The sequence below is a fragment of the Miniopterus natalensis genome, chromosome 5 (genome assembly GCF_054644295.1).
Source record: "Miniopterus natalensis isolate mMinNat1 chromosome 5, mMinNat1.hap1, whole genome shotgun sequence".
NCBI lineage: Eukaryota > Metazoa > Chordata > Mammalia > Chiroptera > Miniopteridae > Miniopterus > Miniopterus natalensis.
Window position 1 is genome coordinate 28,230,977 of NC_142085.1, and position 18,399 is coordinate 28,249,375.

The window sequence follows — 18,399 nt, forward strand, 5'->3', positions numbered from 1 at the left end:
CGAGGTCGCCTGGCGGAGGGTTGGGACTGCGGTCTCCGGCCTTCTGTCCCCGGGCCCTCGGGCGTGAGTGTGCCCCGTCGCCGCCGCGCGGGCGCGCAGGCCTGGAGGCACGGCGGGCCCTGCCGGGAAGGCCCGGCCTGCAGGCCCCCGACCCGGCCCTCTGGGCCTCTTCCCTCCCAGGGAGCCCCGGCCGGCATCGAGCTTTGGGCCCTGGATTCAGGTAGCCGGGGCTGGCCTTCGCTGCGAGGCTGAGTCCGGTTCCCGCTTTTGGAGATGGGGAGTTGGCGCTCCATCCATCCTCCTCCTGCCGCGCGCTTTTGTGCTCGGGACCCAAACTGTCGACGCCTTTTGCTTAGGTTGAAAGGAGAAGCCTGGAATCTGGCCTTTCAATCATACGTGTAGTTGACTGAACCACTTGTCGATGTGTGCGTGTTAATGGTGCTAAATAACTCATCACCTGACACGGAGAGGGGGCGGGGACGAGGGAGAAAGGGAGAGAATGTTGGAACCGCGCACAGTCCAGTCCCTCCGCAGTGTATTGCCGGGTCCGATGATCTTTTCCTATCTTCGGGTGAGAAATGCCATTTCCTAGAGACTTATGATTCGAGGCAATTTGAGTGTGATGTTGGGTGCTATTCAAGAATCATTCGTAGAATATGATCATGGATATGAATAGTCATTAATGTAAGTGTTAACAGCGTTTTAATATCTACCTAGCCCTAATTAATCATTACGTGTAGAGATGCTTAATTTACAATGAAACATAGGTAATTGAGCCTTTCCCAGAGAACTTTACCACCTTATTTTAAGCTAAAAAAAAAAAAAAATACACTAAACTACTTGAAAGTACTGAAGTAGTTGTTCTATTTGGTTACTATTCGGGGGCCGAACTTGTCTTCCTTTTTCCAAACTGGTTGGTTGAGATCTTCCAAAGTGATGCCTCCGTTACTGATTCATTTCTTACCATTTTTTGATTCTTGACTGAAGTGTTTGGGATTGTGAAAATGTTCGTGGATGTGTGTTTGTGGTAGGAAAGAGACAGGAGTCAAAGATCCAGGAAATCTTTGTGGGCATTCTTTTATTTTTGAATTTGTATCTTCATTCCAGAGCACAAAAGGTGTTGTGTAAAGATTGTTGTTTAGAATAATAATTTTTAACATTCACCACCACTTAGACCTTTTCTTAATTTATTCTTTTTCCCAGTTCTTATGTTTACTGGCCATATGTTAATTATTTCCCTCCATCATCATCATCACTATTGCTGTTTTTAACGGCATACTCCATTTTCCCATGATAGTAACAGAATTTCAGGGGGGACTTTTAGGAGCTATTATTACTGTTTAAACCACACACAGTTCAACTGATTCCTTAGCAGCAGAAAGTTGGCCACTTTTTAAGGATGCAGAATTACCACCTTAGATTTTGAGCTTTATTTGATAACTGTATTGGTGATTTGTCAAAAAGATAAAATATGAGTTAGTGATAGGACCAGTTTTCCCATTCCTTGCATGCTTTATAGGTCCATTTATTGAAGAGCATGAACATGTATTTTATACTGCTTTTGCATCCTTTGGGAGGATGGTGAACTTCCCACAGAAGTTTATTATGCATTCCATGCTGTTTGGCTAGACCTCAGCTAACTTTAGCTGATCCTGTAGTATACTCATCTGTTGCATATTCAGATACCTCAAATCTGGGAGAAGTAGTCCCTGTAAACGTAGGTGAAAAATAGCTTTAATCAAATGCAAATTTCAGGATAGAAAAATTGAAAGGAAATTGTCTTTATATTAATTACCTAAAACCATACTATTAAAATTTAATTTGTGTTTAATATCGGAACCAGCTAGGAAAGGTTAATAATCTTTATGTAGTAGCTTATTAATAAAACTATTATTCATTAAAGTTGGAAGGCAGCAAGTGACGATTTGGATTAATGCAAAATTATCTTTAAGAGTCTAGATTTTTACATTGTATGGATTGTATTTGGAAAAACTGGTGAATGTAAATTATGTATACAGTTCTGTTTTGTGGGTACTAAAATATAGGTAATGGTTATCTTCCTTGACATAGTAATACGGTGTTTGCCATTTTGGTAAATTTTGCTTTTTTAAGTGCAGTCTTTTGTTTTCAGGAAGATTTCTTGTGAAATTCTTTTTTTTTTTTTTTTAAATATGTCTTTATTGATTTCAGGGAGAGGGAGATAGAAACATCAATGATGAGAGACTCATTGATCTGCTTCTTTCTGTGCGCCCCCTCTCGGCATCATGCCCACAACCTGGGCATATGCCCTGACCAGAAATTGAACTGTGGTGTCCTGGATTATAGGTTGATGCTCAACCGCTGAGCCATGCCAGCCAGGCTTTCGTGAAATTCTTTTTATTTAGTGTTTGTCTGGAGATAAGGTCTTGTCTGTTTTGGAGGGATGAGTTTTATTGATTAGCATCTCAGGTTTCTGGATTACCCATAACTACTTCACCACAGTGTCAGGAATTCAGGGTTCTTGAAGTGCTGTTTTCTAGATATTTTCATTCATCCATATTTCAAGAATTCTAACAATTGGCTGCGGGATTTCTTTTCTTGGGCTCTGTTTTTGGAGTATCTTTTTTTTTTATTATATGTCTTTATTGATTTCAGAGAGAGAGAGAGAGAGAGAGAGAGAGAGAGAGAGAGAGAGAGAGAAAGAGAAAGAAACATCAATGAGAGACTCATTGATCGACTGCCTCTTGCACGCCCCCTACCAGGGATTGATCTCGAAACCTGGGCATGTGTCCTGACGGAATCAAACAGAGACCTCCCGGATCATTGGCCGATACTCTACCACTGAGCCATGTGGGCCAGGCACCTTGGAGTATCTTTTCAAAAGCATAGGCATTTAATTTAATTTAATTAATTTACTTTTTGACATTTTATTTTTTAACTACAAAATTGACTTGGTAAATTGTTACACATTTATGGTACTGTTGCATTTTTGAGAACAGTAAAAAATAATTCTTTTTTAATTGTTGCCCTTTGATTACACAGAGAAAGATATTGAGAGTATTGATTTCATTCAAAATATTTGAGACCCAGGTGTTGTTTGTACTCTCAAGGAACATAGTCTAGGTGAGAAACAAGATTAAAGAAATGAGGTGTTAAATCATATTAGAGTTAAAAGCTATTGTATGCATTGTGTATTTAATTTAGATTATCTTTTAATGGTTAGGGGATTTAAATTTTTATGACCATTTGTATAATGAAGAGGGGATGAAGAGAAATAGTTAAGTAAAAACTTAAAAATATTACACAGAAGTTTTAATCTCTTAGTACAATCTAACTTTATTAGACAGTTTTGCATGGCATAGTAGATTGTACAGAAAGGTGAAACTTTAGAGTTTTAATTCATAATTTGTGTGAGCTGGTCACATAAAGACATTTTAAAATTGTAGACTGAAAATCAATTGCAAAGTTTGTAGTTGACAATTTGTAAAGTGTTTATAAACAGTGAGGATAACCATTTTATTTTTTATGTGTAGGGAGGGGCTCAATGCATATTTCCTAAATTTATTTTGGAGGAAGGATATGTCACTTTGTTTCCAGTATTTTTTAGGATTTCATTAATGATGTATTAACATTAAAATTAATATGTTTTACGCGAGTAGAATGCATAAAGTACAGTAGTTCAAAAGTGTAGAGTTGGAAATGGAACTGCCTGGGTTCTGATTTAGGTATTCTGGGTATGTGACCTTAGGCAAATTATGTAATGGTCGGGCCTCAGCTTGTTCATCTGTAAAATAGAAATAATAATTGCACTCACCTCACAGGGTTGTTGTGAGGAATTAATGAGATAATGCATAGGGCCTGGCACATAGTACATCTAAGTACGTCTTAGTTTGAACTGTTATCACCTAGGCCATAGTTTTAGTGATGAGCTGCTTCCACTGTTTTTGTGGCTAATCCAAAACTGCTAATGCTTCCCATAATGTCAATAGGATATGGTTGTAAACTTTGAAGTTAACTCTTTGTACTGCAGTTCTGCTTTGGGGACTTTCAACTTGCATTTGATAGTTCTTTTTCTAGGTTCTTAGGTCTGCTTTGGTCTTAGTAAGGCAGACACCTTGGATATTTATATATTCTTTTTACCTAATTATCTCAAAAAAGTTACGAGTCTGGGTTTTTCTTATAAAATCTTGTTAATAGATTCTAGACCAGAATTTAAAATGGGTGGGTAGAGCAGGTGATTAGGTAGGTTTTATTACTTTGTGGAATTGTGTCATATCACATACCTTAACCATTTAGTGATTTTCTTTGACTCTACACTGGTAGGGTAACCTTTTATTCATTTTTATTGTTACCGTATCATGGTGGTTAAGAATTGACTTTTGTGTCGGAGTGGATTTGAGTCCCAGCTCTGCCACTTATTTACTCTGTAATATTGGGTATAACTTTGTTAAGCTTTAACTTCTCCCTTATAAATTGAGAATGTAGTATTACCTGCCTAATTATGTGGTTGTGAAGATTAAATGACATTGTGCACTTAAGTTTAGCACAGTGCCTGACACATGATAAACATTCAATTACTTTAACTTCATAAAGAGATAGGATAGTGTTAAGGGCACTGACTTTTAAAAAAAATATTTTAATTGATTTTTAGAGAGAGAGGAAAGTGAAACATTGATGAGACAAACATCAGCTGCCTCCTGCACGGTCCCCACCGGGGATTAAGCCCAAAGCTGAAACCAGGGCATGTGCCTTGAGTGGGAATTTAACCTGCAACCTTCTGGTGCAGGGGACAACGCATAACCAGCCAGGGCAAATGCATTGACTCCTGAATGAAATTCTGGTTTCAGATTTCATCTCCACCGTTTATCAAATAATTTAATCTTCCTGATCCCAATTTTATTTTATTTTTTGTATAATTGGTATTACAATGCAGCATCGGAGTGAGGATTACATTAATAAATTTATAGAGTAGAGCTTTTTAATCTCAGCACTTTTTTTTTGGCTGGATAATTTTTTGTTGTGGGGCTTTCTTAGTGCATTGTAGTATATTTACTAGCTGTCAGCATGGCATCACCAGTTGGAATGACCAAAAATGTCTCCATACAATTCTGTGCGTTGTGTATTTAATTTAGATTATCTTTTAATAGTCAAGGGATTTAAATTTTTATGATCATGTGTATAATGAAGAGGGGGTGAAGAGGAATAGTTAAGTAAAATCTTCAAACTATTACACAGAAGTTTTAATCTCATAGTACAATCTCGTTTTATTAGACAGTTTTGCATGGCTTAGTAGATTGTACAGATTGGCCAAATGTCCTCTGGAGGGGCATAGTCACCTTTGATTATTTTACTGATGTAAAGCACATAGAACAGTTCCTGGCATGAAGTTAGAACAGGTTAAGTTTTACATTTTGTCATCATTAGTAGTAGTGGCACTTTTATTTTTCTTCTCCTTCTACTACTACTATTACTGCTACTACTACTGCCTATTAGAAATTTGTTCATTGTAAGCATGCCTAATGAAATGGCTTAATTTAAATTATGGTTTAGGGCTGGAAGGCACCAAACAGTTGTTTCATTCCCAGGGCCTTTGCATTTAGGTCTTTTCCTGGGTTGCTGTTTCTCTTATGCATGGATCACTTTCTCATTTCAGGTTTTGGCTCACATGTTTCCCTATGAGCAGCTCCTTCATTTAGCATCATTCACAGAATGCCCTCCTTACCCCTCTCACTCCAACACCACAATCACTATTACCCTGTTTAGTTTTTCTTCCTAGATTTTATAATAATCTGATATATATTTGTCCTCTGCTTCATGCCACCCCCATACACAGATGACTAGCCTATATGAGACAGCTTCCTAATATGATAACCTGTTAGGACTTTTGATTGCTTTAGTGATTTAATTTTAGGTATATATATACTTTTTTTTTTAAAGGAGATAAGATATATAGTTTTACTTTGAAGATGTTTCTGAAAAGTTGAGCTACTCAATTTTAATTTACTCTTAAGTTAAAGGGGGTCTTTGTAGAGCATATTTTTGTTGGTGATGGTGCTTTCTAAATCTTTTTACATTCTATTCATACATGAAACACTTAGAAAACAATGTATGCTGGTTTCATGAGTGTAAACTAAATTTGGCTCGAGTATAATTCTCTGAGAGTTCAGATGAAACAAGCATTTTAAAGTGGGAAGTATCCCCAGACCCAGATTAAATTTTATTCGGAATCTTAGTACTAATACTTATTTGAGTCTTTCCAAATGGTCCATTAAGATCAAACTCAGCCATTCATAATTAGCACATGCTGTTCTCCTTGCCGGAGTATCTTGTGGACCTTTAGGAGTCAGTTCACACATCACCAGCTTAGCTTTTCTTGGTCTCATAATTTTCACCTTTCTCTGATACTGTCTGCAGCCCTTCACTATAACGCTTTCATATTTCGTTGTGATGTTTACATTTTGTATTTGCTTTTATGTTGGTCCTCTGTTTTGGATTGTGAGTTCCCTGAGTTTGAGACTGGGGTTTGTTTCACTACTTAATAAACATACTGTGAATAAATGAGTAATTTTGAATTAAGCAGATTATCCAGTTTTATGACTTAGCTGGATACATTTTATGGTCTGTAAACATGAGGTGTGATTGTGAACTCAGAAATAATTTCTGATTTTAGCATATTTGTACTGGTTTAATTGGATATGTACCTATCATTAGTTATTTAAAATACACCCTAGATAGACTTGTTATGTTGTAATTATTGAATTTATAATCCTAAATATAAGGAAGCATTTAAGTAAAATTTCAATGTAAGAAATAGGAATTTGTTTAGGTCAAGTAGTCTGTTTAATTAATCAACTCAATTTTCTTAATTAGATCTGATTATCTTTGTCTATTTACATTACTAGGTGTCTTGGCATTATATTTTAGATTATGTTTATTTTTTTTAAAAAAGGACTAATTTTGGAATAATTTTAGATCTATAGAAAAGTTGCACACATATTATAGAAATCCTATATACCCTTTTTCCACTTTCCCTTATTATTATACAGTATTTGACTTAATGCAAGTGCCTTTATCAGAACTAGAGATTAACATTGGTATATTACTATTAACTAAATTCCAGACGTTATTCTGATTTTACCAGTTTTCCAACTACTGTTCTTTTTCTGTTTCATATTAAATGAGTTAATATTTCTACAATTGGCTAATATTTGTTTTCCAAATTAATGTGTTTTTATTTTTGATACTGAGCACTTGATATCTGAAACTGATTTTTTGAAATAAATTACTTTACACCTCCATTAAATGTTACTTTCATGATAGCCTTGTGGGATGGCCGTATACTATTATTTTTGCATTCTTCTTTTGGAATTGCCCCCAGAACCGTTTGGAACCACTTATGAAAAATCAGTCTTACTAAATTTATAACAGTTTCACAAAATACTAGTTTTATGTGTCCTGTAGAAGTTGTCTTCTTTGGATCTATAGGTCTGAGTTGCTTTGTAGTACTCTGTTCTGTTTTGGGAAGATTCCCAGTCTTATTGGCCTATTAAAAATGTCTCACAATGGTAGCTGCTTAACATTTGTTGAATAAAGGTACTGTTAAAGAAATGTAACTTTGTTGTATCAGTCTTTCTCAGTGTTTGACAGTAGAAGCCTTTTTTCTGATATGCTTATTTAAGTCGAGAAAAGCACACTTTATAAGTCATATTAGTTTTTGCCTAAATAAATAAATATTACTGGAAAGTTGTGGTTCACTCATCTTATTTACAGTATGCTTTGCTACTTTTCTTAGTTGATCTTGAAAGACTAAATATTGTCTACTGTTGAGATTTCAAAATATGCCATAGGCTCTGAAGGTACTTCTAGTAAAAGAGTTCTGGATTGTTCACTAATAGCAGCATTATTGAAGCAAAAATGTTGCTCATCTAGATTGCTATTTTGAATGGGCTGGTGTTTCTTATAGCTTTGTGATTTCAAGCTGTGTGACCTTAATTTTTGAATGTCTTCACCACTTGAAAGCACACAAAGACAGTATTTGGGGCAACAGAAAGGCGAAGTTCGTAGAATTTACCAGAAACATGATGTTATGGCACCGAGTGCATTTTCAGTTGAGCATACCGTTTTTAGAAGGAGTGTTAACCATTTTTTTCTAGAGCTGGAATTGTCTTTTTTTTCTTTCTTTTTGATTCCTCTAAGAGAAAAAAAAGGATTACTAATTTGGATGCAGCTCTGAAGGTGAGGTAGTTTTGGCCTGTTGTAAACTTTGGATCCCAGCACATTCAGCTATACAAAATTGTTGGCAGTTCTAGCTAAGTAATTTGTAAAGATTTAGTAAACTTTTGTAAATTATTTTTTAATTACCAGAAATTTATTATACTAAAATTTCTTTGAAATCTGAAAACAGTGGGAGTGTTGGTGATGTATGATAATTGAGCCTTTCTTAGGCACTGAGATTAGGTAGTTTTAGGGAACTAAAACTTTTCCTGACTTTTCATCAGCATTGTGAGCTATAATTTTCTCTTAATGTTATAATTAAAGAATGCATGTAAAATAACCAGCGAGTCGTCAAATAGTTAACATTTTATTTCAGTGCCTTATTATCTTAATATAAATATATTGTAGAATTTGAGAAGAGAGACTGACATCCTTCTGTTTAGAAGAGGATTAATTTTTGTGACAGTGAGAAAATTTTCTTTCCTTTTTAAAAAATTTAATGGTCAGCCAAAACAAATTTTATTCATTTAAAATGAACAGATTGCCCTAGCTGGTTTGCTCCGTGGTTAGAGCACAGGCCCGTGGACTTGAAGGGTCCTGGGTTCTCTTCTGACCTGGGCATGTATCTTGGTTGCAGGCTCAAAACCCGGGTGTGTGGGGAGGTAGCCAGTTGATGAGTCTCTCACATTGATGTTTCTTTCTCTCCCCCCTTCTCTCTGAAAAGCAATGGAAAAAATATCCTTGGGTGAGGATTAAAAATAAAATAAAAAAGAAAGAGAATTAAAAATAAATAAATAAAATGAAAAGATTGATGAATTTTGGTAGATGTATACACTCATGAAACTACTACCACAGTCAACATTTAGGATAGTTTCATTATAAATTTCAAAGTATCTTCCTGTTCTTTTGCAGCCCATCCCTCTCTTATTCAAGGCCCCAGGCAACCACTGATTTGTTAGGAAATTAGGGAAAGTAGTTTTTAAAGAAGAGCCTTTAGCCCTGGCCAGTGTTACTTGGTTGGTTGGGCATCATCCTGTGCACTGAAAGGTTGCTGGTTCCATTCCTGGTCAGGGCACATGTCCGGGTTGCGGGCTTGATCCCTGGTAGGGGCCATGCAGGAGGCAGCCGATAGATGTTATGCTGTCACGTGGGTGTCTCTCTCTCCTCCCTCTCAAAAATCAATAAACTATTCTTTAAAAAACAAAAATAGAAACGACACCCCCCAAAACAAGAGCCTTTAATGAGTCAAATCTAGTCAGTTTCCAGCTCCATAGCTCATTGTGTAAGGATTGTGGTCATGGGCTGTGGAGCCTTAAAACCTTTATTTGAATCCTGGCTCTGTTTTGTGACTTTGGGAAGACATTTTAATTATTTAAATGTATTTTGTTCTTAAAACAATAGTCTGTTATTCTGATTGGAAATTAATTAATAGGTAAAATGTTTAGCAGTATATAATATATACCCAATAAATTGTAGAGTATCTTTGAACTTCTCTCCCCTCATTTGTATAGGGAAACATTTCAAGGACAGTTTGAGGGAATTTTGGTAGACTTGGGGCTAATCTAAAAAACCTTGGAATTTTGTTTACTTAATGGAATTGTCTAGTTAACTGAATATTACTAGATCTTTGTTGACTCACCAGCCCCCCAAAGTATATCGCTTCAGTTTTCTCTGAAACCAATATTGAAAATAATTCAACTTTTTATAATTGAGGCTCCTCTAGAGTACAAGATGACTTTTGCTGTGTGATACCTATTGTATAGGTACATTTCAAATAGGAGACTAGCTTGATATCTGTATGGGCTTCACATAACTCATTAAAATAAATTTAAGTCTCTGATTTGTTGTTGTCTTGTCTTTTATCTCATTTTATCCTAAAAGGGGTCCCCTAGTGTGTGTATGTACACATTTGTGCCTGTGTGTGTGTAGTTTTTTGAGTTTTGATTTGTTGGGTTTAGTTAATAGTCCCTGCATTGTCTACTATCCCCACAAAAAACCTTTTTCTCTTTATATTACTGTTCTTTAAATGCTTTGTAAATAAAACAAGGCTGTTTTACAGTTTTAATGTGTATGGGACAATAAATGATTTGATTTTAACTCTTTTATATGGATTTAATGTAAAACCAGTGTCTGATTCTGAATTTATGGAAAAACTGTGTTTAAAAACATGATTTTTATGGTTTAAGCCTTGTAGTTCTTTCAAATGTGTCAAATTAATGGAGTATATACATAGTGTTTTTTTTTCTTTTCTAAAAATAATGAATAAACATTTATTAGGATTTCTGGTAAAGTGATATTCTACATGCATGATGAAACATTTAGTAACAATTCGTTCTACATGTCCAAATGTATATTGGAAACAGTGAGGATTTTTTTTTTTTTTTTTTAACAATTCAGAAATACTAAGTGTGTTCTTAGACTCAAAACTATTAAAATAATTTGGTTTTAGGTGATTATTAATTGGTAGCTTTATTTCTTATGGTATTTTTTTTGTCTTTCTATAGGGTTGAAAGACACACAGAAGTCTTCATGGATATAGTTGATACATTTAATCATTTAATTCCTACTGAACACTTAGATGATGCCCTATTTCTAGGATCCAACCTGGAGAATGAAGTCTGTGAGGATTTTAGTACAAGTCAAAATGTCTTAGAGGACTCGCTGAAGAACATGCTCAGCGATAAGGATCCTATGCTAGGATCTGCAAGTAACCAGTTCTGTTTGCCTGTTTTGGATAGCAATGATCCCAATTTCCAGATGCCTTGTTCAACAGGTAATTCTTAACCTTTTTTTTTTTTTTTTAGTCTGCAATTTAAAATAAAAAGAATTTTTAGCAGTATTTTTTTTTTTCTTTTTTCTTTTGGTGAGGGTAGTGAATTTAGGGTTCTTTCCTTTGAATTTAGATATTCTAGGCATCAGAATTAGAATTTAAAGTAAATTTCCTTCCAAGGTGTGGGATTATTTTCAAGGATATTATGGATATAGATGGGGCAACCATATTATTTATCATCCTAAGTGGGACACTTTGAGAATTACAGGGGGTGCTGTTAATAATTACATTATGACAGTAGGTGTAATTGGGACTTGTGTGTATCAAATAGGGATTGCCTAGCAAATTGGGCATCACCCGAGGCCTGCTGGTGTCAGGGGGAACAGTTGAATTGACCTTCCTTGTTACTCTTTCTAGCTCTTCTAGTTTAATATGTTGTGCTCCCATTTCAGATCGTCTGATATTTTTATAGGTGCCTCAGAGCCAGAAAAAGAACTCTAGACCTATGCTATCCAACATAGTAACTACTAGCCACATTTAACTATTAATCACGTGAAATGAGTCTGGTCCTAACTGAGATGTGCTGTTAAATGCACTTCAGATTTTAAAGACTCAATATGAAAAAAAGAATGTGAAATATTTCATCAGACATTTTTTTTATGTTGATTACATGTTGATGTGATATTTTGGATATTTTTGGTTAAATAAGATATATTATTAAAATTCATTCTACCTCCTTTTTTTTTTTTACTTTATTTTTATTTTTTTATATATATTTTTATTTATATATATATATATATATTAGAGAGGAAGGGAGGGGGAGAGAGATAGAAATATCCTTGAGAAACATCAACATTGGATTGGCTGCCTCCTGTATGCCCCCTGCCGGGGGGTGGAGCCCACAGCCCAGACATATGCCCTGACTGGGAATCGAACAGACAACCTCTTGGTGCATGGGATGATGTTCAACCCCTGAGCAACACCAGCCCAGCTACCTTTTTTTTTTTAAAGTGGCTACTTGAAAATTTAACATTACATATGTGGCTTGCATTACATTTCTGTTGGCCAGCACTGCTCTAGGATAGATACGTAGTTGAAGTCAATGAAAGATTGAGGAAGGTAACTTTCTGTAGGGCTAAACAAATTCTTAAAAAATTATTTTGGAGATATATTATATGGGAAAATATGTAGATTTTCTTTTATAATGCAAAGAAAATATTACAACAACCTTTGCAATTAACCTATCCCGTAAGCTAGAATTAGGTAAAGGAAAATCAGCTTCACATGGAGAAATTAGACTTTCCCTCACTGTTCCCTAGAGTAGTTCACAGGTTTAGGTTGTGTTGGTCTGTTTTTCAGTGACTCTAGACTTCTGCATTAGTTTTTCAGTATGTTTTTTTCATTTTCTTTTAACATTTTCTACTTAGTATCTTAATATAATAATACTTTAATTTGGATTAGGTGACCTGCTATTCATCCATAAATTTGTCAGATAACAGCCTAAAGACCATTTTGGCTAACTAGGAATCTTTTCATTCTAACTACTTAATCTTTTGAATTGCTTGCTAATGGTATATCTCTGAATTATATACGTTGTGTTGTGTTATTGCATAGGTTTACATTGTTTTTGTTGTATTCTAAATGTTTTAAAGCTGTAAAAATTTTGTTTTATGTATATGCATTGTTCAAGTTTTTTACTTTGGTTCCTGTGTCAGTATAGTATATTTAATTATCTTTATTGTCAAACATTTTTGACAATGTTTAGTTGTATGCACAAAATTTCACAGTTTAGTCCAAATTCAGTTAAAACATTTATTGAATACTTAAGTGCTTGTTACTGGGAATGCAGTTACCCTCAAGGATGTTACACTGGTCCTGGAACTGGCAAATGTAACACCCTGTTAGACTTCTTTACTTACAAAATTCCAGCTGTTTGGTAATGTTGGTATTTCTACATGCAGTCAATCCCTTTTCTTTTCTTTGTTCTTTTTTTAATTGAGTTTCATTGATATGAAAAGTTAAAAGTCTCTTCAGTTTTGGTGAACATTTTCTTTTGCTATTTAGAAGCCTTTGAACATCTTTATTGATATACTTAAAATTTTTGAGGTACGATTATTATTTGTGATGCTTTTATTTGTAAACTAACTTTTTAAGAATTTAGAATTATTAAAATTTTTTAATTTTAACTTTGCTGCAATTATTTTGGTTCTGAAGCAGAAGTGTTTGTATTCCTATATGTGTAGTACAAGTTTTTAAGTTATGCAAGGGTATATGTGGAGGGAGACTTAAGATGATAAAGCTCTTTTGTCTAGGATTGTTTAGATGTCATTGTGCCATCAGGCAGGGGGTTTGTCTTGATTGCTTCAAAGTTTCTATTGCCCATTTGGGTATTTGGTTCAGTAAAAGGCCTATATATATATTTTAATGATAGCAGTGAAAAACATGAAAAAGTTTTTTTTAAATTTTATTTTGAAATAATTTTAGATTTAAGAGAGTCGAAAAGAAGAAATTTTATTGTAAATTATTATTGAAAACCGTATGTGGCAACTTTAACAACTTTGAGATAGTGAGAAAATACTTCAGCTTTTTCTATAAAATAAAAGATGACATCGTACTTACCCAGATGTTTGTACCTGCTCTATAGGTTTTTACTAATTGTCTTGATTGAAGCTTATCAGGGAAATGATCCTGTCAGTATGTCTCAGGCCAATGAAAGCTACAGATTATGGTTATTTGGTAATATTGGTTTTGGTAGTGCTAAGATTAGCACACAGAACTACTGTCTTGTTCACTACTATCCTGAACCAACCTGTTCTCTACTATCCCGAAGTTGTTAAAAGACCAGTAGTTGTTAAAGACCAATGTTTTGGTTGACATACTTGAGTGGCTTGCATTATATTTAAGCTGTCTCCAAAAATCATAGAAGGAGCTTTAAAGTTTAAAAATAGGAAAGAAAAATGAAAGATTGCTTCCAGTGTTCTGTCATATGCACAAACGTTAGGATATTGTTTCATTTTAAGAGATAAACAGTTGATTTCTGATCCTCTTTTTGAATGCTTTTGACTCTAAAGTGTTTCTTTAACTGCAGTGTTTGCATATGGTTTATTGAATTTACTGAATTTATTGGGGTGACACTGGTTAACAAAATTATACAGGTTTCAGGTACACAATTCTATAACACATCATCTGTGCACTGTATTGTGTGTTCACCACCCCAAGTGAAGTCTCCTTCCATCACCATTTATCCCCACTATACTCTCCTCCACCTCCCCCCTTCCACCCTCCCCCTGGTGATCACCACACTGTTGCATTTTTTTTTTTTTTTTAATATATCTTTTATTGATTTCAGAGATAGGAAAGGAGAGGGAGAGAGAGAGATAGAAACATCAATAAGAGAGTCGTTGATCGGCTGCCTCTTGCATGCCCCCGACTGGGGATCGAGCCCCCAACCTGGGCATGTGCCCTGACCGGGAATCAAACCCCGATCACCTGGATCCTAGGTCGACGCTCAACCGCTGAGCCACGCCCGGCCAGGTGTATATAGTTTTTAGATTTGCCCAGTAATACATTTTTTAAAAAGTCCAGCAAGTGAGGACAATCATTACATGTGGGAGAAATGTTTGATCTTTTTTTCTTTTTAAGTATGTTTTTATTGATTTTAGAGAGAGAGGGAAAGGGATAGAGAAATAGAAACATTGATAAGAGAGAAACATTGATGGGGCGCTTCCTGCACGCCCCCAACTGGGGGCCCAAAACTCCAGTATGTGCCCCCACCGGGAATTGAACCAGTAACTTCTTTGTTCATGGGTTGACTCAACCACAGAGCCGTACCAGCCAGGTGAAATGTTTGATATTGATGACCAAACCAGTTATTGTTGTTTTTAAAAAAAATCCTGTTGTTATCCTTAAAATGAAAATTTTATTTTTCCAAGTATTAGGTTCAAGATACCAGATATATTGTTTATATATTGAGGAATGTATTCAAAGTCAGTGAAATGATGTTTGAAAAACTGGCAGTATAGTGTCATGAAAAAATGTTTATCTTTCATTTTACAGACAATTGTGTTCCCTTTTTACATAGACAGCTATGATTCATAAATGTGAAACAAGTCTTGCATTTATGATTTATTTCTTTATATGGTATATTGAAAATAAATGTCCAGTGTCTGTAATTTGATTTCTTTGACACCAGGAAGACACACACTGTAGATATAAGGATATTCAGAGCAGCCTTTCATTCAAAAGCACTTGTAGGCACTGCATCCTTCAGTGAAACCCAAGATGTCCTTTCCAGAGTACATCATGGCTTGCAAAATCATCATTCACTAAATTAAAAAACAACAACAAACCCTTTTGTAGCATGGTTTTTGGAGATAAAACATATAAAAAAGTCATGGAATTCTTACCAGTGTCTTGCTTGTTTGCTAAATGTTGATTCATATTGTGTAATTAAATGTTTTTTCAACTGTAAAGGAAAATTTGTGCTAGCATGTGTATGTAATAGTTGCTTTCTTTTTATTAGTGACATTGGTAATATATGACATCAGGCAGTGTTATTTAATAAGGATTTTAGCTTGTGCTGCTTCCTTCTGAGCAAAGTATTGTAATAACATGTTACAAGCTTCTCAGCAGTAGTGTGATTTGGGTCTTTTATTGACGATAGATTTTTAAGTTTTCTAAAACTTTATTTTTTTATTGATTTCAGAGAGAGAAAGGGAGAATGAGAGAGATATAGAAACATCGATGAGAGAGAGAGTCATTGATTGGCTGCCTCCTGCATGCCACCGACTGGGGATGGAGACCACAACCTAGGCGGGCATGTGCCCTGACTGGGAATTGAACCGCGATCTCTTGGATCCTAGGTTGGTGCTCAACCGCTGAGCCATGCCGGCAGGGCCAAATTTTTAACTTAATCATAGCTCTGTAATTTGGGACTTCATCATTAGAGATAGATTTCATCTGTGTAATATTGGAGAAATTATATTGTGCTTGTTCTGGTGAGGTGATTAGTGTCCTAGTGTATCACTGATATTTGTTTAAAAGGTATTTACAAGTTTTTATGGCTTTATGCTTCTCTTGGACGACATTTCCAATCAGACAGTACATTGAACTGACCACAATAGACCTCTGGTCCAAAAAAATTTATGTTTTCAGAATTATTGTTCTTATATTTGTACTTTATTTGTGGGAGTAGTAAACTTTTTGTACAAATTAATTACACTTGTGGATCCAACTGCATATGTAAGTTCATTCCATATTTGCACTGGGGTATTTTTTCACTATATTTGTTTATTATTCTGAGTGGTAGTATATGTCATTACAAAATTTTTTTTTAACTTCTGTGCTTCAAGGAACCTCTTGTACCATTGTTCTTATTTTTGAGAATTGCATTTGAGTAAGAAAATACAAATTTAATACATGTGAAGTAGTCATGCAGATGAGATGAAAATATATTGGTTAAGACAGAGTGTACACTCTTGATTGAACATTAGAGAAGAGTAACTGATTAGCCTTTTGAGAGCATGCATAGTCCTTAAGAATAAAACTTCATTTCTGTAAGATTGATGATTAATATTAAATAATCATTTTGAGTTATACTTATAGGGGTTTTGGTGAAAGTAGGGCATGTTAAGAAGAGAGCAAACAGAGAAGAGAGGCAAATACCTTGTAGAATTAGAGATGCAACCTAGTGGAAATGAGAGAATGCTGGAAAGTGGAAAGGGTAGAACATAATAGCAGCCAAAGATGGTTGAAAGTTTATCATATTGGCAAGATGATTTGACTTTTTCATGGATAATGGGAAAGAGCTAGATTCAATATGTTGCAGTTGGAGACAGAGTTTGATTGCCTAAAAGGAACTTGGGGTTCCCCTAAAATACTAGGTTCCCTGGGAATATGGGATTTACTATTTTCCTGGATATGACCCTCTAACTTGGGTGTTTTATTGGGGATTTAGATGTCAGATATATATACCTCATTTTATTGCGATTCACAGGTTTTTAAATTTTTTATTATTTATTTATTTATTTACAGATTTAAGGTTAGGCCCTCCACCAGCAAAAAGATTACAACTTGTTTATTGCAATACTTGCTTTATTACAGTGGTCTGGAACTGAACCTGCTACATCTCTTAGGTATGCCTGTAGTTATTTCTACTGGATGACTTTCTTTGGTCTGTTCCAACAAAATGTCTCCGTTATTCTTTATTAAAAATTACACTATATTTACTTTAATCTTAAACCCTATTTGCAGGCTTGATGTATTTCATTGCTTCTTTAAATTTGAAGTACAACTTGAAAGCATATGATAACTACATTTATGTAAGCAGCTTTTATTTCCCTTAATTCATTGTTTCTTGCCATGTTATTTCTTACGCTTTCTGTGTTATAGACTGTTCAATTTAGACATTTTTAAAAAAGAAATATGGCTTTATTGATTTCAGAGAGAGGAAAGGAGAGGGGGAGAGAGAGCCTCCTGCATGCCCCCCACCGAGGATTGAGCCTGCAACCTGGGTATGTGCCCTGACCAGGAATCAATCTGGTGACCTCCTGTCTCATAGATCAACGCTCAAGCATGGGACCACAGTGACCAGGCCTCATTAACTCTTAATAAAAACCTAAAAAGCTGTAGATAACTATTATTAGTCCCATTTTATAGCTGAATAAATGGATGTTTAAGAGCAGTTAAGTAGTTCCCCAAGTTCACCAATAAGTTAAGTCATAGTACTTAGACTGGAATAGATTCTCAGTTTTTCTGCCTTTAAGTACATAAGTGGTTTTAAGAGCAAGGCTCTATACTGTATCCCAAATTTTATTTGGCTTCCTAGTTAGCAAAATTAGAATAAGTAGTGTGTGGTTTTTTTTTAGTTTTTTTTTTTTTTTTTTTTTTTTAAGGTTTGTTTCCCTTTCAAAGAATAGGTGTGTTTGTAGGAGAGATTTATGAATCCCTAACGTGGCTCTTAGCTGTTAAAAATGAGGGGTTTTAGAGAGAGATAGGCATTGACTAGTGATTTGGTTAATCATGAATATGGGAAAGATCCTCTAAGGATGTGCCTTCACTAAGTGCCAACAGGGAGAAGTCTACTACAAGCTATGTAAAGCCTTTTTTTTTAAAAAAAAGTCTTTATTAATTTTGGAGAGAGGAGGGGAGAGGGGGAGAGAGAGATAGAAACATGAATGATGAGAGAGTCATTGATCAGCTGCCTCCTGCATGCCCCCAACTGGGGATTGAGCCCACAACCTGGGTATGTGCCCTGACCGGGAATCAAACCTTGATCTCCTGGATCATAGGTTGATGCTCAAAGGAAAAATATTTTATTTCCCTTCTCATTTTACATTTGAAGAAATGGAGACTTCAAAATAAACCACTTGAAGAATTTTTGTTAAAAATGGGTTGCTTTTCGCTTTATTCACTTTCTGAATATTTGTTTTGTATCA

The 18,399-nt window shown here is 35.2% G+C and overlaps 1 protein-coding gene across 7 annotated transcripts in view; it reads left to right on the forward strand.

Moving 5' to 3' along the window:
• PHF3 (PHD finger protein 3) overlaps positions 1–18,399 on the forward strand; it is a 71,854-nt gene that overhangs the window by 335 nt on the left and 53,120 nt on the right. Inside the window, exons 1-2 of one of the 7 annotated variants that reach the window (XM_016197240.2) lie at positions 184–608; positions 10,698–10,966. The exons of 2 other annotated variants lie outside the window; for them this stretch is intronic. In XM_016197240.2, the coding sequence (XP_016052726.2) occupies positions 436–608; positions 10,698–10,966 (442 nt within the window). In that variant the 5' untranslated portion in view covers positions 184–435. Of the gene's footprint in view, positions 1–183; positions 609–10,697; positions 10,967–18,399 lie in introns of those variants that run through there. 4 more of the 7 variants (XM_016197241.2, XM_016197243.2, XM_016197242.2 and 1 more) reach the window with 4 other exon arrangements.